Below are 26,341 nucleotides of genomic sequence, written 5' to 3' on the forward strand. Positions count from 1 at the left end.
CAGGCTCAGAAGTTATTAAATGAAATCTTTAGAAAAAATTCTTATCTATTTGAGAGAAAGACAGTGTGAGCAGGGAGGGGTGGGAGGGTGGAAGGGCCGGAGGCAGACCCCACCCTGAGCGCAGAGCCCCACACGGGGCTCGATCCCACGATGCGAAGACAATGACCTGAGTCCAAACCCAGAGTCCCACGCTCAACTGACTGAGCCTCCCAGGCGCTGCCAAGTTATTAAGGAATTTACGGCAGCAAGAGCACTAACCCAAGCGTGGGGCCCTTCTCCGGGCGACGGCGCACCCACACAGCAGGCCTGCCCGGCTGGACCAACTCCCAGAGGCCCCAGGGAGACGCTGTCATATGACCCTTCTCCAGATGTTAAGAGCCTTCACAATCCTACGCCTGCTTCCCTGCCCAGACCTCTCCCACCTGCTGCCTCGAATCCCTGTCTTGTTTTCCAGTCGAACAAGATTACTCCTATCTCCAAATATCCCCAAACTTCCGCAAGAGATACCCGCTCACTGATGAAATACTACCAACTATTCAGGGCCTAATGCAAATGTCACCTCTGCTGTGAAGCCTTCTCTGATTGACAGCAAAGCTGTTAAGCTTTATCTTACAGGCAAAAGACCCCCCACCCATGTGTTACTTGCATTCTATTCACATATGATCATTTGTGTATGTATCACCCCAATTAAACAGATTTGCTAAAGGTCAGAGTCCATTTCCCTTTCATCTGAAACCCCCAGTCGAGTGTCTGACTCTTAAATCGGGGATCGCAGGGCCGGATTTCATCTGCAGCATCCCCCGTGGGGGCTCTGCGCAGTCCGCCTACCATGCTGCTGACACAGCTGGCCTAAGGACAAAGCAGGACAGGCCCGGGTGCCCCGGGGCCACCTCGGGCTCCACCGGCCTCACCCAAGGCGGCAGAGGTCCAGACCCACATCTCAGAACATCTCTGGAAAAAACCCAGATCTGGCAGCCAAGGACGTTTGTGGCCTGACACGGGCACAGGCGACTCTCAGTGAATGAGAAGAGCTGGTGAGTCTACAAGACGAGATCCCGGGGGCAGCGCGTCCCTGTCCCCCCACGCCCCGGACACAGAAGATGCTTACCGAGGTCCACGAATCCACGCTAAAGAACACGCCTCTTCTGGTGTGGTTGATATTTTTCCTGACATCTTTACTTAAGGATGCAGTCAAATTCCTATGGAAATCATTTTTCTGTACTCGTGAACTGCTGAAAAGTGAGAGCAAACAAAATGGGTCAGACTGAAGAACGGCGGGTCCCCCGGGATGGGGCTGACGGTTCCGTCTAGTCGATCGCAGCTCAGAGACGGTAACATTCAAGCTTCTGGGAGCTCAAAGAGAAACACCTTCATGGGACATTGCATGGAGTCTCAGTCCAATGTTTCCAAGGTGTAAAAGCCTGTCCTTACTGAAAATACTTCCCAGAGCCCCAAAGTCCTATTGCATTAAAAAGTATGATTTCGGGGCACCTGGGTGGCTCAGTGGGTTAAGCCTCTGCCTTCGGCTCAGGTCATGATCTCAGGGTCCTGGGACTGAGCCCCGCATCGGGCTCTCTGCTCAGTGGGAAACCTGCTTCTCCCTCTTTCTGCCTGCCTCTCTGCCTGCTTATGATCTGTCAAATAAATAAAATCTTTTTTTTTAAAAAGTGTGATTTCTTCTAGATCACTACACACAAAACAAAAACAAAGGCATTTCAGTATTTCACACACGTGGTCACAAAATAGTGTGTAGCTCTTTGGGAAACTGGTGTGCGGTGTACAGACTTCCGACGTGCTAGAATGAATCCTACATTAAAAGCGTATTTTCAAATTTGTGCATTCTAACGAGACTACAAACCAGGTGCCTGGAGGAGCCCGACAGGCTTCCCCAGTGACTGAAGCGAAGCCCCCACAGCGGGAGTGAGTGAAGGGGACGCGTGTCAAGCAGCCAGTGGAGGGACCCCGACAGTCAGGGGACTGGGAGCCCCGTGTAAACGCACTCAAGTCAGTCAGAGGAAGGAGGGAGGGAGGGAAGGAAGGAAGGAGGGAGAGAAAGAGGGAAAGAGGGAAGGAAAAAGAAAGGAAGAAAGGGAAAGGAAGGGGCTTAAGAGAACCTGCCTGTCTTCTCTTCTCCTGAAGCTCGATGCTCTTCTGACCTCAGGACCCTTCACTGCTAGGACTGCGGGAGCGTCTAACCCTCGCTCACCCTGAAGCATCTCGGCCGAAACACTGCTCACTCACCGAGCGCTCCCCTTAGAACAGGGCTGGGACGTGCCACTGTGCACCCCTTTCCCTCCTAACACCTGAGAGCATCAGGAGCTCTGCTGGGCGCCCCCGCACCCCCGCACGGCAAGACCGTGCTTGGTCCTGCTCGCGACAAGCCCTCGGTGCCCACATCGGCTCGTGGCAGCGACAGCGCAGGAAATGCTGCTGTATCGGTATTTATGGTATTAATCCAGCTTTTAGGCGGCTGCGGCTGGCACACGACCCGGCAGGAATCCCACCTCTCAGGATACAAGTCAGGCATCTGGCCCTCTGCCTCAGCAACGGCCTGAAAACCCCCTCCTCATCCCATCTCATCGACTGGGACTTTCTCGGGGTGGAATCTGGGTAAAAGTTACGCATCATAACAATAATGAGTAATAATACTGTAATCGTAATAATACTATTAATGCTATTAAATGCCATTTTTGTTGGTTAGCGAGCACCTTACCGCTGCAGTCTTTACCTCCACTCCTGCGTACCATCGAGGTCGTGATTCTGGGAATATGCACATGTTTTTCCTTTTTCTTTTTTAAAAGATTTTATTTATTCCCTGAGCAGGGAGCCTGATGCAGGGCTGGATCCCAGGACCCTGAGATCATAACCTGAGCAGAGGGTAGATGCTTAACCCACTGAGATCCCCCCCGCCCCGGTGCCCCGAGATGTCCTTTCTCTAGGAAGGTTCTGGAATCCACTTACCCCGGGCTGCTGGCTGGCTGGCCGCCGCATGGCCCACCTGCCTGGACGCATGTGATGAACAGAGGGTTCTCGGGCAGGCTGCAGTCGCTGGGGAGAGAGGCAAAGAAATCAGACATTTTCTTACCTCCCTGGCAAGCGTCCGTCTTCCTGAGAATCGCGGTGCGCGTCACACTGCCTCCGCTGTGAAGGCTCCGGGGCTCACTGCAGAGCCAGACGCGGCAGGTGAGGAGCTCGGGTCCTAACTGATGACGGCCGATGACTGCAGGCAGCAGGACGGTGACACAGGCAGCCCCACGCTCGGGTCAGCCCGACTCACAGCCTCCCCCCCTCCCCTGCCGAGCAGTCCCAGGAAGACATGAACCGTCCAGAAGCTCAAGACAGAAACGATTCCTAACTGTGCCCCTCTCTGCCCAATCACGCCCATTCCTGCTCAAAGAGGTCTTAGTCTCTCAATCTCATTCCTTTAAAAACAAAGATTTGTGAATGGACAAGGCCACTGAGAGTACGTAAGAGGTGAACTTCCCATCGCCTCCGGAAAAGGCACTAAGGGGGGGCGGACTCATGAGAAGAGCGGACGGCGATCGCGGAGGGAGGTGGGCAGCGTGGAGCCCACCCCACGGGGGCAGGAGTCCAGAAAATGAGGTCGGGGGAGGCTGAAGGCAAATTTCTGTCAAAATCTTTCTTGGGGCCAGCTTCAAGCTTGGGAAAAGTTTCTTCCTCAAATCCCCCTCAGGATTAGGATGGGAATTCCTCGGACTCTGCCACGAGGATCCGGACGGCAGCCTTGCAATAAGTAAGAGCACCGCAGTTACGGGTAATCTTTGCTGTTTTTCTTGTTAAGATTTTACCTCTTTATCTGACAGGGAGAGAGAGCAGGCGAGCACAAGGGGGGGGAGCCGCAGCAGGGGGGGAAGCAGGCTCCCCCGAGCAGGGAGCCCGACATGAGGACTCCAGGATCACGACCTGAGCGGAGTCAGACGCTTACCCGGCTGAGCCACCCGGCCCCTGTGGGTTATCCCCGACTCATGTAGCGCTCCGGCCGCGAGTGCGACCACCGTTCTTCCACGGCTCCCTTAGGAAGACACACCAGGACTTTCAAGCAACACGTTGCTTTGGAAGATGATTACCAGTTAGGTAACAAATGCTTGTAACGTGAAACTATGTACACGGTTTCTTTCCCTCGTGAATCTGTGCCCTCCTTCTTTGGAGCTTTCTCCAAAGTTCCCATTCCGTTCCACAATGCTGACGAATCCTCCTCTGTGCAAAGATGCAGCCAATTCATGGAATTTTCCGCCTTGACAAATTAGAACAGACATCGAGAGACAAAAACGGCTCCCCGATTAAAGAGTAACGTCTTGCTGCCTGCAGCTATGTGGACGACCTGACCGAAACGAACACCAGCGCTGTTCTCCACTCGAGGACCGTGACCTGCGGGCTGGAGACCGCAAGCAAGCGCGAGCCGCTCACTCTCACGGGACCAGGCCGACTTCGCTTCCTTCCGTAGTAACAACACCCGCATCGACGCGCTTCCAGGGCCGCCTACACGCTAACCCGTTTACCTGAGTGACCTCGCATGCTCCTCCCGACAGCCCCGTGACGACTGTTACTGTCCCCATTTCACAGAGGAGAACACAAAGCTTAGGGAGGTTCAGCGACTTGCTCGGGATAACTCAGCAGTGAGAGGCAGGTCTTGCAAATTCCGAGACTCATCCCCTAGCGTCCTGTGCGCTTAAAATCCCGGCCACAGAAGGAGAGCCTGGGGATGTCACAGGAGGCTTATTTCACTGTTAAAAAATAGTATTTAGGGGCGCCTGGGTGGCTCAGTGAGTTAAAGTCTCTGCCTTCGGCTCAGGTCGTGATCCCAGGAGTCCTGGGATGGAGCCTCAGTCCCACATGGGGCTCCCCTCAGCAGGGGGCCCGCTCCCTTCTCTCTCTCTCTGCCTGCCTGTCTTCTTGGATCCCTGTCTGTCAAATAAATAAATAAAATCTTTTTAAAAAAGTATTTATATGGGACTGTTTCCTGTTTACCAACTGTTTAAAACAGGTTTAACACTCACGGCCTAATACCGAGTTGATCATGCAAGGCGATTTCGTTTCAGATCCCGGCATGCAATTATGGTTAACAGCCTCTGTGTACTGGCGGATGTTCTCAAGGCCGAAGAGCATCATCCCACACACAATACCCCGAAGCCACTCGGATTTCGGTCCCTCTGATTTAGAGCCCCAGCCCTGTGCCCCTCGACCTGGAAGAGCCGCCTGGTGCAGATGCTGCCCGACAACCCTCTCCCACTCCACGGCTGCTGCTCGGGCTTCGGCCTCTGCCCTTTCCTGCACGGGGTGCTGCCTCCGCGGCTCCCTCTCCAGACCCGCCCCCCAAGCCCACTCAGTGCTGGGCCAGGTTGCATACTTAGGAGAGGCTGGCACGTCGTGAGACCTTTTCATCTGACCAGGTGGAAACCTGAGAGCAACACCAAGAGAGGGAGGGACGGGCAGGAGCAGCCGGCGGGAGAAGAGGGCCAGTGTCTCACCTGGTCCCGTTCTCCAGCATGAAGCTCGTCAGACGGTAGATATTAGTGGACCAAAATGCCATGTCATCCAGTCCCCCCAGGAAATACTCTTGGAATTGTTCCACCAAAAATGGAGACTTTCTGGAGTACGTGGGATAAAGCTATGGCACACAAAAAAAGAAAATATATCAGTAAGTGCTTTTTCTGGTATCTTTATAATCCTTTAAATGAAGGTTCTGAAGAATGAAGCCTTTACCTTGGAAATAGCTAACATCTCTCCGTACCTGCAACATGAACAAAAATTGTGCCTGTTGAGTGAGGTTTGGACAAAGAAGAGAAGCCCATCAACAACAGCCCCATCCACAGGTGTCTGTTCTCACGCGACTGCCTTCGGAGAAAGCGGGAATCCAGAAATCCAACTCGGGAAACTAAAACGTTGAAAAGCGCACTAAGGAAGTCACACTAAGCCCAGCTACGAATTTTCCTCTGGGTCACACCTACATTTCCAAGAACTGAAGGTATGAACAGTCAATGATTGCACTTCTGGTGATGACTTCTCGGCCGTAGAGTTGCTTGTAAATTTCCAGCAGATCTTCAACGGGCACGTACCTGAGAAAAGTATTGGAATAAAACAAGATTCTGAAATTAAAGGGAATATCGGCAGCAAAAGCAATGACCATTTACTGCAGGACTGTTCTGTGCCCGGCACTATGCAAGGGGCCCTCCATGGACTCTGTATTTAATGCTACCCACAAGCCCAGGTGGCTGGTACTGCCACAGTCCTTGCGGATGTCAGAGCGTACTACAGCGCAGGATGCGAACCAACAACGGACACCCCAATCCGACAGTCAAAGGCGCACTCAGAGACTGGAAACTAGCTCTGAAGTAGAAAATGGATGCTTCGTCTTGTGAATTCACAGTTCAAGGAACAATATTTTATTCCTTGGAGGACTGAACTGTTCTCAAAAGTTATTATTATTAATTTTTGAGAGAGAGAGCAGGGAGGGGCGGGGCAGAGGGAGAGAGGGAGAAAGAACCTCAAGCAGGCTACATGCCCAGGGCAGAAGCCGAGACGGGGCTCGATCTCACGACCCTGAGATCAGGACCTGATGGCTCCTCACCCCCATCCCAGCAGCAGAGCACACAGCGTACAGTAAAGAGCACCTAAGTCAGGCTGCCGGCTGACAGCTGCCGTTACTTCAGCTGGAAGAAGAGACACACACGTGAGACAAATGCTGAACCAGCTTCCGGCTTCATTTCTGAAGCCTTAGACTGCATCGCACAGAAATCACAACCAAACAAAACCCGATTTCAGTATATTTATAAGACAGAATCTATGGCGATGTCCACTTTTTAATTTATAAGCACACCAGAGTGTCCTCCCAACGAAAATAGCTTCAGGCTAGACAAAATAACAAGAATATTTTTTTAGATGAGTCACCCCACTAGCCAGAAAGTGCAAATTTTCCAAAGGTCCAAAACAAATTGAATCTGGAAGCTTGAAGAGGTAAGCAAGTGTGGAAGCCAGCCTGTGCCCCAAGCCCTTGGAGATTTTCCGATGGCTGCGCACACGCCGGAGACATGGGCTGAAGCGCAGGAACCAGCCACAGCAGCCCGTTTCAGAAGAGCCGCAGCACTAAAAGCTACAGCCTCTGCAGGAGTATCAGCGAGAAACAAACCCAGCCAACTAAAAGGACAGCAAAGAAATTGGGCTTCATCCTGACAATCGATCGAGTAGGGGAAAAACAGATCTCCCCCGACCACTGGTAACTACTACCAGTCCTGCAAATGTCCTTTCCTGCATTCATGACGTTTCTATAATCAGGAAAACTTCAAGAGCTGAATGTAATGCAACGTGGTCCTAGGTTCACGTGCCTCGAGGCAGCCTGCAGAAGTCCAGAGAAATCCTCACTGAAGAAATGCGAGTCTATGTCCAGCCATGAGCACTTCGAGCAGCATGGGGCGTGGCCAGGAGAACCAGCTGAACTCCCGTAAGAGTTGCTGAAGGACACCTGAAGGTCACTCATTCATCAGAGATGAGGAGAGTCACTCCGCCACGAGGAAAAGGGCCAACTCACCAGAAAGATGTAAGATTTTTACACCTGAATGTATCTAACAACATATCTTCAAAACATATACATAGCAAGTTGAAAGAACCTCAAGGAGAAATGGAAAAAAAAAATTCACCATCGCTGGGGGAAATTTTTAACAAATTTTTCTCTGAGTAATTATTATATCAACCTAATATTGAAGGGCCATTTTATTTATAGCTTTAACAGTAAATCAATAAGCTTACATTAATAAGGATATTGTAACATTAGGTCAAAAACTGGAGAACATTCTCTTCAAGCACAGATGGGATATTTACAAGAGTTGATCATATGCTAGACCTTAGATCAGGACTCAACGGGAGACCGCTGGCAAAGACGGCAAAGTAGGAGGGCCCGAGATGGAGCTCGGCTCATGGATAAAACTCGACAACACTCACTTCAGTGCAAACAACCCAGAAAACAACTCAAAAGCCAACAGAAGAGTGGCACCTGGCTAGCTCAGTCAGAAGAGCGAGGGCCTCTTGATCTCAGGCGTGTGGATTCAAGCCCTACATTGAGGACAGACATTACTAAAATAAATAATTAAAACACATACACATGTGTGTACACACTCACTCACACACACACACACACACACACACACACACACACACACCTGGCAGAGGAAACTCCACAAGAAAATGTAGAGAAGAGGCCAGATCAAGGCGAAGGAAAAGTCTGAGACATGGGGTGACAGGACAGATTAAAACAAAACAAAACAAAACAAGATTCACCTGCAGGCTGCTTACAAGAGACTCATAAAGTGAAAGACACCCTCGGAATGAGAGTGAGGGGTTGGAGACGCATTTATCATGCAAACCTGTGTCAAAACAAAGCTAGGGTAGCAATACTTATATTGGACAAATAGACTTTAAAACAAACACTAAAAAATAAAAAATAAAACACTATAACAAGAGACAAATAAGGGCACTACATAATCAAAAAGGTCCCCATCCAACAAGAAGGTAGAACAACTGTAAATATTTATGTCTCCCACTACAGGAGCAACTGAGCATGTAAGTAGTTAGTAACAAGCAGAAAGGAAGTGGCTGATACTAACACAGTAACAGCAGGGACTTGAACACCCACCCACATCAACGGACAGATCATCCGAACAGAACATCAACAGTGGCTTTGACTGACACCTTGGATCAGATGGATCTAACAGATGTAAAATCAGAACATTCTATCCTGAAACGGCAGAATGCACATTCTTTTCCAGTGCACATGGAACACTCTCCAGAACAGATCACTACCTCCCTACCAAACAACAAGCCTCGACAAATTCAAAAAGACCAAAGTCATACCATGCATCTTCTCTGACCACAAGTGCTATGAAACTAGAAATTACAAAAACTAGAAAGAACTCAAATGCACAGAGTTAGTTAAATAACAAGCTACCGAAGAATGAGTCAACTGGGAAATCAGAAAAGAAATTATAGTTCACACTGAAACAAACAAAAACGCAAACAGTCTCACCGTCCAAAACCTTTGGGATTCAGCAACAAGGGTTCTAAAAGAGGAGAGTTTACAGCAATCCAGGCCCTACCTCAAGGACCAAGAAAAATCTCAAGTAAACAACCTAACCTTATGCCTAAAGGAGCCAGAAAAAGAACAAACCAAACCCAAACCAGTAGAAGGAAGGAAATGATAAAGAGCAGAGCAGAAATAAATGATGTAGAAACTAAACACCAAGAGAACAGATCAATGAAGCCATGAGCTTGTTTTTTGAGACAATTAAAATTGATAAACCTTTAGCCAGACACACCAGAAGAAAGAAAGAGAGAGATTTTAAATAAACAAACCCCCCCAAAAGAAGAGAAATAAATGATACCACAAAAAGACAAAAAAACTGTAACAGAAGATTATGAAAAGCTACATGCCAACAAGATGGACTACCTAGAAGAAATGGATAAATTCCTAGGAACATATAAACTACCAAAACTGAAAGAAGAAGTAGAAAATTTGAACAGACTGATTACCAGCAATGAAATTGAATCAGTAATCAAAAACTCCTAACAAACAAAATTCCAGGACCAGATGGCTCCACAGGCAAATTCTACCAAATATTTAAGGAGTTAATACCCATTCTTCTCAAACTATTCCAAAAAATAGAAGAGGAAGGAAAACTTCCAAATTCATTCTATGAGGCCAGCATTACCCTGATATCAAAACCAGATAAAGACACCACAAAAAAAAGAGAACTATAAGCCAGTATGTGTCATGAACATGGATGCAAAATTCCTTGACAAGGTACCAGCAAACCAAATCCAGTAATACATTTCTTAAAAATTCACCATATTCCTGGATTGAAAGGGTAGTTCAATATTCACAAATCAATCAACACAGATTACACCACTAAGAAGATCATTTGAACAGATACAGGAAAAGCATTTGACAAAGTACAACATCCAGTCATGATTTAAAAACAAAGAACTTCTACAAAGTAGGTTTAGAGAGAACGTGCCTCAACATAACAAAGACCATATATGAAAAATCCACAGTCAACATCATACTCAATGGTGAGAAACTGAGATTCTTTCCTTTAAGTTCAGGAATAAGACGAGTATGTCCACTTTCACCACTATTATGTAACATAGTACTTGAAGTCCTAGCTACAGCAATCGGACAAAAAAAAGAAACAAAAGGCCTGGTACTTGGGTGACTCAGTCAGTTAACCATTTACCATGGGCTCAGGTCATGATCCCAGGTCCTGGATCAAGTCCCCGATCTGGCTCCTTACATCACAGGGATTCTGCTTCCCCACCTGCCTGACACTCCCCCTGCTTGTGCTCTCTCTGACAAATAAATAATTTTTTTTCAAAAAAAAAAAAAAAAAAGGAAATAAAAGGCACCCAAATTGATAAGGAAGAAGTAACATTTTTACTATTTGCAGATGACACAATACTTTATATGAAAAACCTAAAGACTCCACAAAAAACTGTCAGAGTTGGTAAATGGATTCACTAAGATCATAGGACACAGGGCGCCTGGGTGGCTCAGTGGGTTAAGCCGCTGCCTTCGGCTCAGGTCATGATCTCAGGGTCCTGGGATTGAGTCCCGCATCGGGCTCTCTGCTCAGCAGGGAGCCTGCTTCCCTCTCTCTCTGCCTGCCTCTCTGCCTACTTGTGATCTCTGTCTGTCAAATAAATAAATAAAATCTTTAAAAAAAAAAAAAAAGATCATAGGACACAAACGTCAATGTATAAAATTCTGTTGAATTTTCATATATGAATAATGAAGTAGCAGAAAGAGAAATTAACAATCCCATTTAGAACTGCACCAAAACCAATAAAATATCTAGAAATAAAGAGGTGAAAACCTGTGCTCTGAAAACTATAAAACACTGATTTAAAAAAAAAAAACAACCGAAGAGGATACAAAGAAATGAACACACATTCCAGGGAGGCTTGGGTGGCTCAGTCGGTTAAGATTCTGCCTTCAGCTCCCTGTCCAACAGGGCGCCTGCTTCTCACTTTGCCTCTGCCTGCTTGTGCTCTGACAAATAAAATCTTTTTTAAAATCTTAAAAAAAAAAAAAAAAAGACATCCCAGGTTCATGGATTGGAAGAATATTGTTGACATGTAGATACTACTCAAGGCCATCTTCACATTAAATGCAATCCTAATCAGGAAACCTGGGCTGCTCAGGTCTTTAAGTGTCCAACTCCTGATCTCAGCTCAGGTCTTGATCTCAGGGTAATGAATTCAAACCCCTTGTTGGGTTCCACTCTGGGCAAGGAGCCTACTTTAAAAAAAAAAAAAAAAAAAGGTAATCCCTATCAAAATACCAATGGCATCTTTCAAGCGCTAGAACAAAAGACCCCAAATAGCCAAAGCGATCCTGAAAAAGGAAAGCAAAGCTGGAGGCATCACAATTCCAGATTTCAAGTTCAAAACAGTATGATCTTGGCACAAAACAGACACATTAATCAATGCAACAGAATAGAAAACCCAGAAATGAACCCACAATTATATGTTCATTAATCTTCTACAAAGTAGGAAAGAATGTCCAATGGGAAAAAGGCCGCCTCTTCAATAAAAGGTGCTGGGATGTTCAGACAGCTACATGCAAAAAAATGAAACTGGACCACTTTCTTACACCATACACAAAAATAAATTCAAAATGGATTAAAAACCTAAATGTGAGATCTGAAACTATAAAAATCCTAGAAGGGAGTAAAGGCAGTAATTTCTCTGATGTCAGCCATAGCAACATTTTTCTAAGTATGTTTCTTGAGACAAGGGACATAGAAGCAAAAACAAACTAATAGGACTTCATCAAAATAAAAGGCTCTGCACAGTGAAGGAAACAATCAGAAAAGCTAAAAAATATCATATGGAATGGGAGAAGATACTTGCAAATGACATATATGATAAAGGGCTAGTATCCAAAATACATAAAGAACTAATATAAGTCAATACAAAAAAACCCCAAATAATCCAATTAAATATGGGCAGAGACATTGGACATGTCTCCAGAGAAGACATATAAATGGCCAACAGACACATGAAAAGATGTTCAGTATCAGTCATCATCAGGGAAATGCAAATCAACACCACAATGAGCTACCACCTAACACCTCTTAGAATGAGGAAAAAAAAAAAACTCACAAACAACAAGTACTAGGGAGGATGTGGAGAAAAAGGAACCCTTGTGCACTGTTGGTGGGAATGCAAACTGGTGCAGCTACTGTGGGAAACCGGATGGAGGTGTCTCAAAGGTTAAAACTAGAACTGCCTTATGACCGAGCAATTGCACTACTGAGTGTTTACCTCCAAAACACAAAAACACTAATTCAAAGGGATACATGCACCCCGTGTTTATAGCAACATTATTTACAACTGTCAAGTTATGGAAGCAGCCTAATGTCCATTGACTGATGATGGGAAAAGGGGCATATACAGACAATGGAGTATTACTTGGCCATAAAATATGAAATCTTGCTATTTGTAACATGGATGGAGTTAATATAAATGCTAAGTGAAATAGAGACAAAAGCCATATGATCTCACTCATATGTGAAACTTAAGAAAAAAAATGAACAAAGGAGGGGGAAAGAACGAGAGAGAGAGAGAGAGGCAAACCAAGAAAGAGACTCTTCACTGTACAGGACAAACTGAGGGGAGATGGGTGGGGATGGGTGAAACAGGTGGAGGGCATTAAGAACACACTTTTGATGAGCACTGAGTAACAGAGAATTGCTGAATCACTGTATTGTACACCCAAAACTAATGTGACACTGCATGTTAACTACACTGGAATTAAATTTAAAAACTTAAAAAAAAAAAGACTCCACAAATTTCATAAGAACCTAAAGAAAACAAATATGTGAGTAAAAAGTAATGAAAGAGAAAATGAACACCTAATAGAGAGGATCAATAAACCCAAACCCATTCTTTACAATAGTGAAACTGAAATATATTAGATGAGACTAATTGTTGAAAAATGCAAGAAATGTCAGGATCAAGATAACAAGGGAACCTGAGTACAAATAAGGAAAATAGACAGTAAAATATTAAGAACAACTTCAAGGCACAATCTTTAAACATTTAGATGAAATGGAAAAACCCTAGAAAAACAGAACACCTTAAGAAGAAATTGAAAAACTGTGTAGTCCTATAACCATGACTGAAGTTTTTAAGAAGTCCCTGTAGAGAGAACACCAGGCCTAGATTGCTTTTCAAATTCTACCAAACATTCAAGCAAAGTGTTGATCTTACAGAGACTTTCAGAGAACAGAAAAGAACTTTCCTCCTGATATCATGAAACTAGCATAACCTTGATACCAAAACCAAACAAGGAGAGAAGGAAAGAAAATGATAGCACAAAACCACCCATAAATAAAAATACAAAATCCCAGGCAGCGATAGATGCAACAAATATTAAAAAGGAAATATACTATTGCAAAGTTGGTTTTGTGCCAGGAATTCAACTTGATTAAATATTGGCAAATAGATTAGTACAACTGCTATATTAACAGATTAAAAAAGAGGGAACTATTTCAACAGATGCAGAGTAAGAGTTCAATACATACGAAGTTAATTCATAATAAAAACTACCAGCAAACTGAAATAGAGGGAAACTGCCTTAAGCTAATTAAGGATATTCACAAAAACCCAGGGCAAACACTGTGTCTGATGAAATTTTGAAAGCATTCTCTTTAAGGTCACAAACAAGGTAAGTATGCTCAGTATCACCACTTCTTTTGTACTGAAAACTTTATAACTTTCTTCTTTCTGCTGCATCACACAGGCTAAAGACTGAGAAAGGAAAAGTAAAATGGTCACAATTTGTTGATGATGCACTGTGAGTATACAGTAAATTCAAAAACATCTCTGGAAACATTAGAATGAATGAGGGATTTTAGAAATGTTGCTAGAAGCAAAAATCAAAATGAGAAAGTCACTTGCATCCTACACAGCAACAATCAACTAGAAAATAAATAGTAACTGAAAGTTACCATTAACGGTAGCAAATAAAAAGTCTCTGCAACAAAATTGAACAAAACATGTAAGACCTTGAAGGGAAAAACTTAGACAAGTTTAGTTAAAGTCACTAAAGGGGGATTAAATAAAATATATAGCATAGTGAGAAGACTCAGTATTTCAAAGTTAATGCTCTTCCAATGGATCTCTAGATTCAATACAATTCTAATCAAAACCCCAACAAGATCTTTCTTAGAACATGGCAACTTGCTCTTCTCACTTTATTTGAAAGAGCCAAGGCAAAAGAATTGTCAAGGTGTGTCTAAAGAAAAAGGATAGGCTGAGAGACCAGCCCTACTAGATGTCAAGATGTATTATAAAGCCACTGTAATTTTTTAAAAAAACCAGTATTGCTCATGGACAAGTAGATCAATAGAACAGAATAGAAAGCCCACAAATGGACCCAAATACATATGAAATTTTCTGACAGAGAGGGCATTACAGACCAGTGAGGAAAGGGGAGACTATGGATAAGTGTCCTGATTTGGGGACTATCTACATTACATCTACAGAAAGAAAATCAGATTCTATCTCAGAACATAGAAAAAGTTAACTCCAGGTAAGTGAAAGACAAAGTTTAAAAAAATAAAACCATAAAAGCTTTTGAAGGCCAAGGAGGAGGAGAATGACCTCATCCCCAAAAGGTAGGGAAGGATTTCTTAAATCAGACATCAAAAGTACAAATTACGAGGAAAAGATAGAGTCAACTACATTAAAATTAAGTTCTGTTTATTAAGATACATCATAAGTTAAAAAAAGTCCCAAAGTATAAAAAGATATTTGTAATAAATAAATGATAAACCAACCAAAGATTAGAAGCCCTAAAATACAAGGACCACTCACCAGTAAGTAAAAAGGCCAAACCAACCAACAGAAAACTAGGCTAAAAGCTAAACAAGATGTTCACGGAGTATCAAACACAGATGATCCATAAAACATGAAGGAACTTTCAGCCTCATTAATCACTGGGAAATGCAAACGAAAACTTCAGTAAGATACCAGTTCACACCAAACAGACTGTATTTTAAATTGGACAAGACTAAGTCCCGGAGAACGCAGGGGAAGCAGATCCACCACATAGGCCCGAGGACCGGGTCCGCTGGGAAGGCCGTTCTGAAAGCCTCGGCTCTGATGCCGACTTTGCGTCGGCCCCGGGACTCCCTCCCAGTTCCGTGTCCAGGGCTGAGGGTGAGAGAACCCCCTGTGGGGCACAAACGTAGGAGATGTTCACAGCAACACCGCCCGTAGAGCAAACACACACGCTCCGCACTAATACCTCCGTCCCCGCGGGAGTGGAGGACCACGTGGCCCTCCCGGTGTCAGACAGCCACACAGCGGGGAAATCTACCATGGCCCAACAGACACGGGTGACCCGACCTCGGAACCAGATTCTATTTATCTGAAGATTAAAACCACGTCCCATTTTGTATAGGGACACATCCATATGTATTCAGCTCTAAAGAGAAGCAACAGAACGATTAACAGGAATCCCACAGGCGCGGTTTAGAAGAACGGGAGAGAATGTTCTCGGTGGGAGAGAACGGGAGGCGCTTAGAAGACACCCAGAAGGCTTGGCTGTGAGCCAAGTGTTAGCTACACGGGAGCACGTGATCTTTTTTTTTTTTTTTTTGTAAATATGCATTGGATACGGTGTCAGTCACAAGTTCAAAGCATCTTAAACTGTCCTCATCTGCAGTTTTGCTTTTCAAAATTTATAAATTTTTGATGCCTAATTGCATCATAGGCTGCATTTTCTTCGGGGATAAAAAGGGTCCAGCTTCTAAGCGCCATTTAGGGAACACACGTGTAAGCGTAGTTGTTCTTACCAGCGCCGTGCGAGGTAATTAAAATTGAACTCGAACTGGCTCAACACATCTCCTCCTAAAGCACGAGAAAAATATTTACATTTGGTGGGTCAGCGACGACACTCGGCTTCTTTCCACAGATCTGCACAGTCAGGTGATGAGTCTACTACCTTGCCCGCATGTTCTGCTCACTGTTTTAGGTAAAAGCAGATCTCAAAGAAAAAGTGATCATTCATAGCTTAGCCAGTGAGACTTGTGAATTAAGAAACACCCAGATAGCCAAAAGTTTTTCACTTGAAGGAAAGATGAACCATAAAATTTCTTTTAAAATCCTATTCACTGTCTACTTTGGCTATTTCAATAATTCATGGCAGGAAAAAGACAGAGGTACCAAGTTAAAGTAAGGGCAACCTTAGGTAATGAATTTTAAGCTAATATAAGGGTAAAGCTTTACTAAATTAGGACATATGCCAATGATGAACTGTGATTTTTTTTTTATAAAGACATACAACTTTTCAGAAATACATCTCTATGGCAAATGAGATATGCTGTACTCTTAATGAAGTATTAAAATAGAAAGCTAGGTAGTATATGGACTGGCAAGCTGTGATTAAAAATATGTATTTTACTATAAATACTTGGTTTTTTAGTATAAGTTGAACTTGACACACACAAACGAGAGAAAGATACTGCGGGAGCCCACCATGATCTGCGCACGTCTCTGCCGGCAGCCGCTCCCGGAAGCATCTCTCTCTCTTGTTGTCTAGACACCTGCCTGGTTATTAGCCATTTCCCAAAGTGACTGAATACGCACCTCATAGAGTATGAAAATGACACTTTTGCTCAAGAGAACAACACAGCCAGTCCTAATGCAGCATGAGATGGTCTCAGTTAAGGAGAGAGGTTTTTCAACAAGGGGGGGGGATGTAATACAGATTTAAGGTACGGTAATGACTCTAGGACAAGGGAGACAGAACCGTGGCAAAACAAACTTGGCAAATGTAGACAGTACCGAAATCGCCCGCCGAATGCGCCTCGGAATAGGAGCCGTGAAAGTCAACCTGAGAAAGAGAGAAAACCGATTGTAGCCCAAAGCCCACCCCGCAGCCACGCCGGGGGCAAGGAGGTAAACGCCTAACCCAGTCAGTGCAAAGGGTCCATAACAGATGGACTTGATTTTTTTAAGAAAATGATCATTTTATGTTTTTGTTACAAATTTACAGTGGCAGCTGAGCCACATAGTAGCGCCTGGAGACAAAGCTCTTGCAAACATTTGCACCGCTGGCGATAGAGACACAGTCTCCAGGGAGTCCAAGGGTAAGCTCTGCACAGAATGGGACCAACGACAACTGGGGACCAGGGAGGCTTCCAGAAACAAGGGCGCCATTTCGGTTCAGGGCCCTGGCATTTTCATATAGAAAATGGGGGGGAGAAAAAAAGCCAGCGTGGGGAGATGGGCGAAATGGGCACAAGGGAGTGGGAGGTTACGGAGTGACTAAGTCACGGGAATGAGGCACAGCCCAGGGAGGGCCGGGACTGGCCGGTGACGGTGGGCGAACATGCTGCACACAGCTGGCCGCCCACCTGGAGCTCCCGCGACGCTGTGCCAGCCACACGCAAATAAGAACACGTCTTTGCATGTTGGAAAGGAAAATTTTAAAAGAATAAACACGTGGAGCGGTTCCTCCCGAGGAGAACCAAGTGGCAGCTCTTCGTGTCCTTATTAAGACACGCGACTTGCCCGGAGCGTGAAATTTCGCAAATGCGGTTTTGCGACGGCACAGGAAGCACAGGTACTGCTGATCTCGGTGCACGCCGGGGTCCTGCCCGCGGCCCGACCGTGCGGGGAGCCCGGGAAGAAGGGGGTGGGGAGGAGGGGCTGGAGACGGGGGGCTGCTGGGGCAGGGAGCCTCGCTTGCGTCCGCATGGCCCTGAGCGACCTCGAGTTCGCCTTCCCGGCTTCGTCCCGGGCAGGACGGGAGCCTCCCCTCGAGACTCACGGCGCCCATGGTGCGAAGGAATCCCTGCTCGATGCCCAGGCTGTGCCAGGCCACGTCAGCCGCCATGTGAGAGGTAACGCCGAACAGGAAGGCCACCAGTTTCTCCGTGTCCTGCCAACGAGCAAATGGGAGGGACGGGCGCGGGGGTTATTTTGTAAAAGTCTATTACGGTGTTTAATAAAGAGATTTCCATCCCTGAGCCTTCACAGCAATACAGAGGCTGGTACACTGCAGTTTCTGGTGACAAAACCCAAGGACTTGAGGAGACGTTTCGGGGTGCCTGGGAAGTGCTTTCAGAGGAATTACTCTTGGGACAGAGATGGCCAGGTGACCGCCTGCCCTTCTCCGAGTAGTTTGTTCAGGTCTTAACCAACTGCATCCTGGGCTTGGCAATGAAGGTACAAGGGTGAGCAGCCCGGAGCCTGGCGGGGGACTGGGTGCAGACTAGGGGTGGGGGTCTGGAGCAGAATTTCTTCTCGGCTCTAGAGGGTTGGCCATGCCTACCTTCTCCCAGGGAAGCGGGTAGTTCTCTCGGATATAATGGACGCTGGCGTTCAGGAAGGGGGTCCAGTGCGTGCTCTCGGACACATCGTGGAACTTCCCTGGTGAGACAAGAGCAGGTATCAGGAGTCTGTCCAGAAAAGCTGGAGACGTCTCCTCCTTCCCTTCCAGCCTCCTGTGTTCTTCCGTTGATGTTCAGAGGAAGCCTCTAGAACAGAAGGGCCAGCTGGGAGGGAGAGAGAAAGCTGGGACTGGCTCACAGCATCTGGAATCACGGGGGCTGCTGGGGGGCTGGAAGGGTTTTCCATTTCTGTGCTAAAGGGAAGGAGAAAACAGCTGTGCAGGGTAGTAGGTGGAGGGTGCTGGAGTTGGTGGGGGCAGTGCAGGTGGGGGGTAGGGGGGGGGGGGAGGGGGCTGTCAAATGTCACAAGGGGCAACGGAAACCAAAACACCAGAATTTAGATCCTTCTGTTGAAATAGTTTTGCTGTCACTAAAGTCAAAACATTCTCTTTTTTTCTAAGATTTTATTTATTTGCCAGAGGAAGAGAGATCACAAGTAGGCAGAGAGGCAGGCAGAGAGAGAGGAGGAGGAAGCAGGCTCCCCACTGAGCAGAGCGCCCAATGCGGGACTCGATCCCAGGACCCTGAGATCATGACCTGAGCCAAAGGCAGAGGCTTAACCCACTGAGCCACCCAGGTACCCCTAAAGTAAAAACATTCTAACCAGTTTTAAACCATCGGCTTTTCTTGAAATGATTTTCAAAGACACCACAACTAGAAATTTGATCTGCTCTAAAGTTTTCAAGATAAAACTTACAATTCCTATTTTACAGAATTCAGTAAAAATCCCAAATTAAGGGTAATAGCAGTTCTTTGGATAAACCTCCCCTTCACCAAATTGCCAGATTAAGCAAAGTTTTTGTTCCCGTCTGTAATCCTAGAGAACGGAGGCCAAAGGAAGCCTGCCCACGAAGCCTGCTTCTCCCTCTGGCTCTGCCTCTTCCCCCGCTTGTGCACTCACTCTCTCTCTCTCTCACAAATAAATAAAATCTTAAAAAACAAAACACTGGGATAATGGCCATGACCCTGAGACTCCAAATATGGTTTCCGTGACGAGCACTATACTGGATGTCTTTCATTTGTCCCTCCAGACCCTCTGTCCAACCTGCTCTGCCCTGCACGGTGCCCCTGAAGGGACCAGTCCGACTGGCCTCTTTGCCCCCCAGCTTTGGTTGGGTTGGGTCCGGCCAATGCGGAGAACGGAGACGAGATCAGAGAAAAGGAAGGGAAGTGGGGGTATTCGTTCCCCCAGATCCCTGACTCAGGGTCCTGGGGGCTGGCTTCAGTCCCTGACTAAAGGACTGGCCCCCACAGGGCCTTCTCCCCTCCCTGCACCGTCCCTGCCGATTTCTTACGGCAGGCCCATGGCTCCTACAAAACAGCCCCCGATTCTCTGTCAGAGGGCACCTTCCACGCCCAAGGGGTCCTGATACTCTCCCCAAGCCCAGGTCACTGACACCACTGCCTTAGATCTGCACACCACTTGACAAAATAGTATACATAAACACCAACAAAGTCCAGTAGAGGCAAGGGAGGCATTATTCTGATCATGTCCCGGGCGTGGAAACACTTTCTAACGGTCACAGGCTACTAGCACAGGAACGCGAACCCAGACCTTTCCACTGCTTTCAAGATCTTTTCTCTTCTGCCACAAAGTAGTAAATTAAGGACACACAGGGTCGTGAAAATGTTCAGAATCTTACGCTTAAGTGGTTAAGGTCTGGTTAAGTGAAAAATGTAGTTATGTGAACCAAGTCAGTGACCAAGGACAACGGAAACACGCCGTTGGAGCTCTGTCCTAGCTGCTCCTGTTAACCAAGTGGAAGCGGCATCACTGGGTCTGGGAAACTCGAGCTTACCTCTCTCGCAGATGCTGGGGTAGAAGGCATCAGGGAACACGGCTCCAGCCTGGTACGCATCCTGGTGCTCAAGTAACAGCTGAGGAAGAGGAAAACAGAGATTAGGGGCAAGAGGCAGCAGCCTGGAGAGGGGACAGAAGGAAGGAGTAAGTACGCACGTAGTAAAAACTTGGGCATGGGGTGCCTGGGTGGCTCAGTGGGTTAAGCCGCTGCCTTCGGCTCAGGTCATGATCTCAGGGTCCTGGGATAGACTCCTGCATCGGGCTCTCTGCTCAGCAGGGAGCCTGCTTCCTCCTCTCTCTCTGCCTGCCTCTCTGCCTACTTGTGATCTCTCTCTGTCAAATAAATAAATAAAATCTTTAAAAAAAAAAAAAAAACTTGGGCATGATCCAAGACGATGCCCTTCAACAGAGAACCTCAGGTTCTGTCCAAGCAAACACAGGCTGACCAAGAAGGACCAAAAATCACTCATTTGATTTCATCTCCTTTCTCTGGCCACTAGCAAAGCAGGATTTCTGCAAGGCTAGCTCACTGACTGGTTTGTGGGGAGATTTTCAGCGATCCAGTGAAAAGTGAGTGCATTGGCACAGAACACACACGGGGCGCCTGGGTGGCTCAGTGGGTTAAAGCCTCTGCTTTCGGCTCAGGTCATGATCCCGGGGTCCTGGGATCGAGCCCCGCATCGGGCTCTCTGCTTGGCAGGGAGCCTGCTTCCTCCTCTCTCTCTGCCTGCCTCTCTGCCTACTTGTGATCTCTGTCTGTCAAATAAATAAATAAAATCTTTAAAAAAAAAAAAAAAAAGAACACACACACAGTTACACCGCTGACCTCTGAACCACATGAGTCCATGCAGATGCAGATTTTTTCACTAAATATAGTGGAGTACTACAAATGTATTTTCTTTCATGCATTTTCTTCATATGCTTTATTAGAAGGATATAGGATATAATTCATATAACCTCCAAAGTAAGTGTAAGGCTTCCAGTCCACAGTAGGCCATTAGTAGTTAAGTCTGGAGGGAGTCAAAAGTTACTTTTGGGTTTCTGACTGCCTGGGGATCAGTGCCCCTAATCCCAGTGTTGGTTCAAGGGTCAACTATATATATATATTTATAAACTGATCTATTCACATACAAGTTTATAGTTGTTACCTGTACTTCACGGTCAGATGATGTCTTTGGGGTTCTTAGGGGGGTTTAAAAACTCCTTTACCTTTTAAAATTATGGTAAAAGTAGATGGTAAAAGAACATTATACTTCAGGGTGCCTGGCTGGCTCAGTCAGTGAAGCCTCTGCCTTTGGCTCAGGTCACGATCCCAGGGTCCTGGAATCAAGTCCCACGTGGGGCTCCCTGCTCAGTGGTAAGTCTGCTTCTCCCTCTCCCTCTGCTGTTCCCCCCACTTGTCCCTCCCTCTCATTCCCAGCCCTGTGTCTTTCTCTCTCTCTCTCAAATGTATAAAATCTTAAAAAGAAAAAAAAGAAAAGAAAAGTCATTATATTTCAATGTTCTCCTGGGTTGACTGGCTCGCTCATTCCATTCTGACCCCCTTCAGGCGGCGCAGCTGTGGCCACAGTTCCCAGACTCCGCACGCAGCCCCTCTCCCCTTCTTCCTCAGCTCGCAGGCGGGGCAGGGGCCTGTGGCTGCCACCGGGAACCCTGCGGGCCAGCTCTGCGCGAGCTCTGGGAGCCCTTCCTGGACGTTCCGCCCCGAGCTTGCTCTTCCAGAGCTCAGAGACCATCAACACCCAGTTCTCCAGTTCTGGGGGGCGCTCAGCATCGACTAGTCGAGGGGTTTCCAGGATCTGCAGATGAACTCGGATTGCCAAAGTAAAAATGTGCAGCCTCAACCTTTTTTTTTTTTTAAAGTATTTATTTAACTAATCTCTATCCTCCCCCCACCCCAACCTGGGGCTCAAACTCATAACCCTGAGATTAAGAGCTGCATGTTCTTCCAACTGAGCCAACCAGGTAGGTGCCCCCTAAGCTTTAAGATTTTATTTATTTGAGAAAAAGAGTGTGAGAGAGACAGAGAGACAGAGAGCATGAGCAGGGGGGAGGCGTAGAGGGCAAGGAAGGGAAGGGGCTCCCCCACTGAGCAGGGAGCCAATGGTGGGGCTCGATCCTAGGATCCTGAGATCCTGACCTGAGCAGAAGCCAAATGCCCAACCGAGGCCACAGGTGCCCCACCTTAAACTCTGTAATTGATTCATAAGGACTGAAGAATTCCCACGGCCGCCACAGTGTGCGGCTCAAAGACGCACGTCTGATCGAGAGCTTTCTCTTGGGGGTTTTCAGGCTGAACGCTGGAGGCCTATGTCCCCCCCGTGGAGGGAGACCACCACCCACCTCTGGTGCAGCTCTGCTCCAAGCGCCATCAATTACATAAACCAGTGGAGTCTCCTTTTTCTCTAAAGATAGCTTGCAAGTTGCACTTTGGTCACTTAAAAATAATAATTAACTTTATTGACTATTTACCGTGCTTTGGTCTTGGTCACTTTGTATGATTAAAACTTGTTGAATGTGCATTTCTAGGTGAAGAAGATGCTACTATTTAACACTGAAAAATAATCTGAAGTAAACTCTGAAAAGTAAATGTGTCAGCAAAATAGGAAGCTGCTGTGGGTGGGGATTAAGTACTGGGGGACGATGGCTCCCTTAGATAGAAAAATGTATTTCTAAGCTACAGAAATAAGAGCAATAGGATGTTGGAATCAAAAGAGATCAAGGAAACAGAACAAAGAGCAAGAAAACAGACTCAAGCCCACACCACGCACGGTGGCATGAATGAAGATGGAGTCCCCAGCCAGTCATGTTGGCACAGCCCCGGCCAGGGCGGGGGGGTGTCCCCCCTTCGTGGCGGGACCCAGCGTGGCCGACGTGACACGGACGTGAAGTTGACATGACCAACAAGAGGTTCCCAGACCGCTCACGGCTTTATGCCAAAATATATACAACATGAATCAAAGAGTTAAAGGCAGAACAGGAAGCCACAGAATGAGCAGGACAAAACTAAAAGGAATAATGGCATAATCTTGAGTGGGAGTGATTTTTCTAAGGAAAGCGTATAGGCAGAAGCCATAAGAGAATAGAATGATGCACTTAACGACACAAAAATTGGAGCATTCTGCACGGTGAAGAGCATGGGAAGCAACTGAAGAGAAAAATAACTGAATCATTTGACACATGATGGGGCAGGTAAGTTTAAAAAATCATCCTTATGCATCGAATGTAGAGAAATGAGCAAAATGTGCAGAAATGAGCAAAACACACAAGTGATTCACATAAGATGTAATAGAATAGTTGATAAACACCTGAAAGTATATTTAACCTCGTTAACTAAAATGCCAATAAAGTCTATAACAAAAACACCATTTTCCACCTACCAAATGAGCAAAAATGAAAAAAATTGTAAGTCCGCTTCTCCCTCTCCCTCTGCTCCTCCTCCTGCTTGTGCTCTCTAATAAATGTTTTTTTTTTAATAAAAAGAAATTTCAATGAAATACACGAGCAACAGAGAATATTAAGCCTTCCTTTGTTGTAGAGGTCTTTTCTGTTTCGTCGTTTTGGTTTTTTTTTTTCCTCTTGGTTTCTGGGCCAGAAGGACTCGGGTAGCAGTGTCAGAACTGAAGGTTTTGCCAAACGTGGTTGGGGACACTGGTCACAAACGAGGAGGCCGAGCACAAAGGATATATTGAGAATGATGGCCAGGCTTCTCAGTGTTGGAGAAAGGGGACACAGATGCGGGCACAGAGAAGGCTAGAAGGATTCCTGTGGCGCAGGCCCCTAACTGGAAATATTCTTGCGTGAATTCACGGTTTTAAATAAATAGGCAGATAAACAGACGCAAAAGCCAACTTGAAGCAGAATCTGGGACAATGTCAGCGTCACGATGAATGATAATGTAACATAAACGATGAAATAAAAATCCATGAATGTGCACACATGAATGGGGAAGAAGGAACGGCTCTAAACAGTAGAAAGCCAAGAAAGGTAGGAAGAGTGATGGAATCAGATAAACAATTTGGCAACCATCATAATAATTATTTCAGGCAAGACTTAGAAAGAGATGCTACAACCAGTGGCTAAAACTTCAGGAGAAACAGGATATTTACATCAATATCTCTCCCCACAAAATATTTACTTGCTAATTAAAAAGCAGAAAATATTATTAACTTTCCGTTGTAAAAATGTGAAGACATCATCTCAACCAGGTGATAGAAATTAACATCACTAGGACTTCTGTCCCCAGGAAGAGGGAACAGATGTACTTATTCCTCTTGCTAAGCTAACCCCGGGCATTGTACACAAAATGAGCATAAGAAGCCCGTGAGAGGTAGAGCTGTCTGGGAGCTCAGGGCCAGAAGAAGACACTGGGGTCAATCCTCTGGGCTTTCTCGTTGCCTCAGAGATCCCAAACTGGATACGAGGAAAGCATGCCAACCTAGAAACTCTAATGGGCAAAAAAAAAAAAACACACACACACACACACACACACACACACACACACACACCACCCCCCCCCCACAACAAAAGCCTGCTTTCTCTAACCCTAAGACCAGGAAAAGGGCAGCCTAGCAAGACAGAAAACATTTAGACAACAACCTTTTACTCCAGCCAAACATCACAGAAAACACTGTGGCCCTACCCTCACCAGGACATTCATCTGTCCCCTGCCCCTAGCCCTCCGTGTCAGTGGAGACCATGGGGAGAGCCTGGGGAGAGCCTGGGCCTCCGGTCCCAACTGCAGTAACATGGCACCTCTCCCCATCCCCACTGGGTGGCATCAGAAGAAGCCCTGGGGAGGGCAGGAAGTTCACCACCACGAGGAGACCCCCCCCCCCAGTATCTGTAGAGGCCACAGAGAAAAGCAATAATTGGGCACTTCTACCCCTCCCAGCCAGAGAGGTGTCCATGGAGGTTCAGAGGGAACCTTGACTTCTATCCTGAGTTGGCAGTCAGGAGAGTCAGGAGGTGGGTGACCCTCCCTATTCTGTTCCCTTCCCAAAGAGGTGTCAGAAGAAGTCAGCTAAAACAAAAGGTTTCAGGGACGCCTGGGTGGCTCAGTTGGTTAAGCAGCTGCCTTCGGCTCAGGTCATGATCCCAGTGTCCTGGGATCAAGTCCCACATCAGGCTCCTTGCTCTGCAGAGAGCCTGCTTCTCCCTCTGCCTCTGCCTGCCACTCTGTCTGCCTGTGCTCGCTCTCCCTCTCTCTCTCTCTGACAAATAAATAAATAAAATCTTTAAAAAAAAAAAAAAAAAAGGTTTCAGTAAGATCCAGAGTCTCATAACCTAATGCCTGAAATGTCCAGGTTTTAGTCAAAGATCACTTACCACACCAAGAACCAGGGGATCTCAGAAGGAAGGAAAGGAGATGCTAATAAAGGCCAACACTGAAATGGTAGAAATTTTAGAATTACCTGGCAAATACTTTAAAGCAGCCATCATAAAGTACTTCAGTTACAAACATACTTGAAACAACCGCCACCCACCACCATCAAAATAATCTCAGGAAAGGAATATTAAAGAACCACCCAGTGAAAAATCTTAGAAAGGAAAAATTCAGCATCACCAAAACAGTACACTTGACCTCGTGAACCTGCTGGTACGATGTGGTAAGAATACAGCATCGCTTCTGTGTTCTGTGAGTTTCTGTCAAAAGATAGCCTGCACAGGGCGCCGGGTGCCTCGGTCAGTTAAGCGTCTGCCTTCAGCTCAGGTCATGATCTTGGGGTCCTGGGACTGAGCCCCGCATCCGACTCCCTGCTCAGACAGAAGTCTGCTTCTCCTTCTCCCTCTGCCCCTCCCCCAACCCCTTGTGCTCACCCACATGCGCTCTCAAGTAAATAAACCAAATCTTTAAAAATAAATAAATAAATAAAGGTAACCTGCAAGTAGGAATTAGCACATGAAACCAAACTAGGGTGCATTTGACTGTTATTGGACTGTGCCCTTTCCAAAATATCAAGGTCATTAAAGACAAGGGAGGCCTGAGGAACTGTTCTAGATCACATGGTCCTGGATCAGTCCTGGAACCAGAAAGAAGATTCATTACTGAGACAACTGGAGAGAT

The 26,341-nt window shown here is 46.3% G+C and overlaps 1 protein-coding gene across 2 annotated transcripts in view; it reads right to left on the reverse strand.

Annotated features, from left to right (window-relative positions):
• The window catches only part of GPLD1 (glycosylphosphatidylinositol specific phospholipase D1), a 56,457-nt gene that overhangs the window by 15,082 nt on the left and 15,034 nt on the right, over window positions 1-26,341 (reverse strand). For both annotated transcript variants that reach the window (XM_044259946.1, XM_044259955.1), the window contains 10 exons: window positions 20,273-20,351; window positions 18,356-18,453; window positions 17,852-17,962; window positions 16,864-16,912; window positions 15,873-15,927; window positions 5,970-6,077; window positions 5,725-5,752; window positions 5,490-5,629; window positions 2,962-3,048; window positions 1,109-1,229 (listed from right to left, as the gene is read on the reverse strand). In XM_044259946.1, coding sequence (XP_044115881.1) covers window positions 1,109-1,229; window positions 2,962-3,048; window positions 5,490-5,629; window positions 5,725-5,752; window positions 5,970-6,077; window positions 15,873-15,927; window positions 16,864-16,912; window positions 17,852-17,962; window positions 18,356-18,453; window positions 20,273-20,351 — 876 coding nt within the window. The remainder of the gene's footprint in view (window positions 1-1,108; window positions 1,230-2,961; window positions 3,049-5,489; window positions 5,630-5,724; window positions 5,753-5,969; window positions 6,078-15,872; window positions 15,928-16,863; window positions 16,913-17,851; window positions 17,963-18,355; window positions 18,454-20,272; window positions 20,352-26,341) is intronic.

This window comes from Neovison vison, chromosome 1 (assembly GCF_020171115.1).
Source record: "Neovison vison isolate M4711 chromosome 1, ASM_NN_V1, whole genome shotgun sequence".
Lineage (NCBI taxonomy): Eukaryota > Metazoa > Chordata > Mammalia > Carnivora > Mustelidae > Neogale > Neogale vison.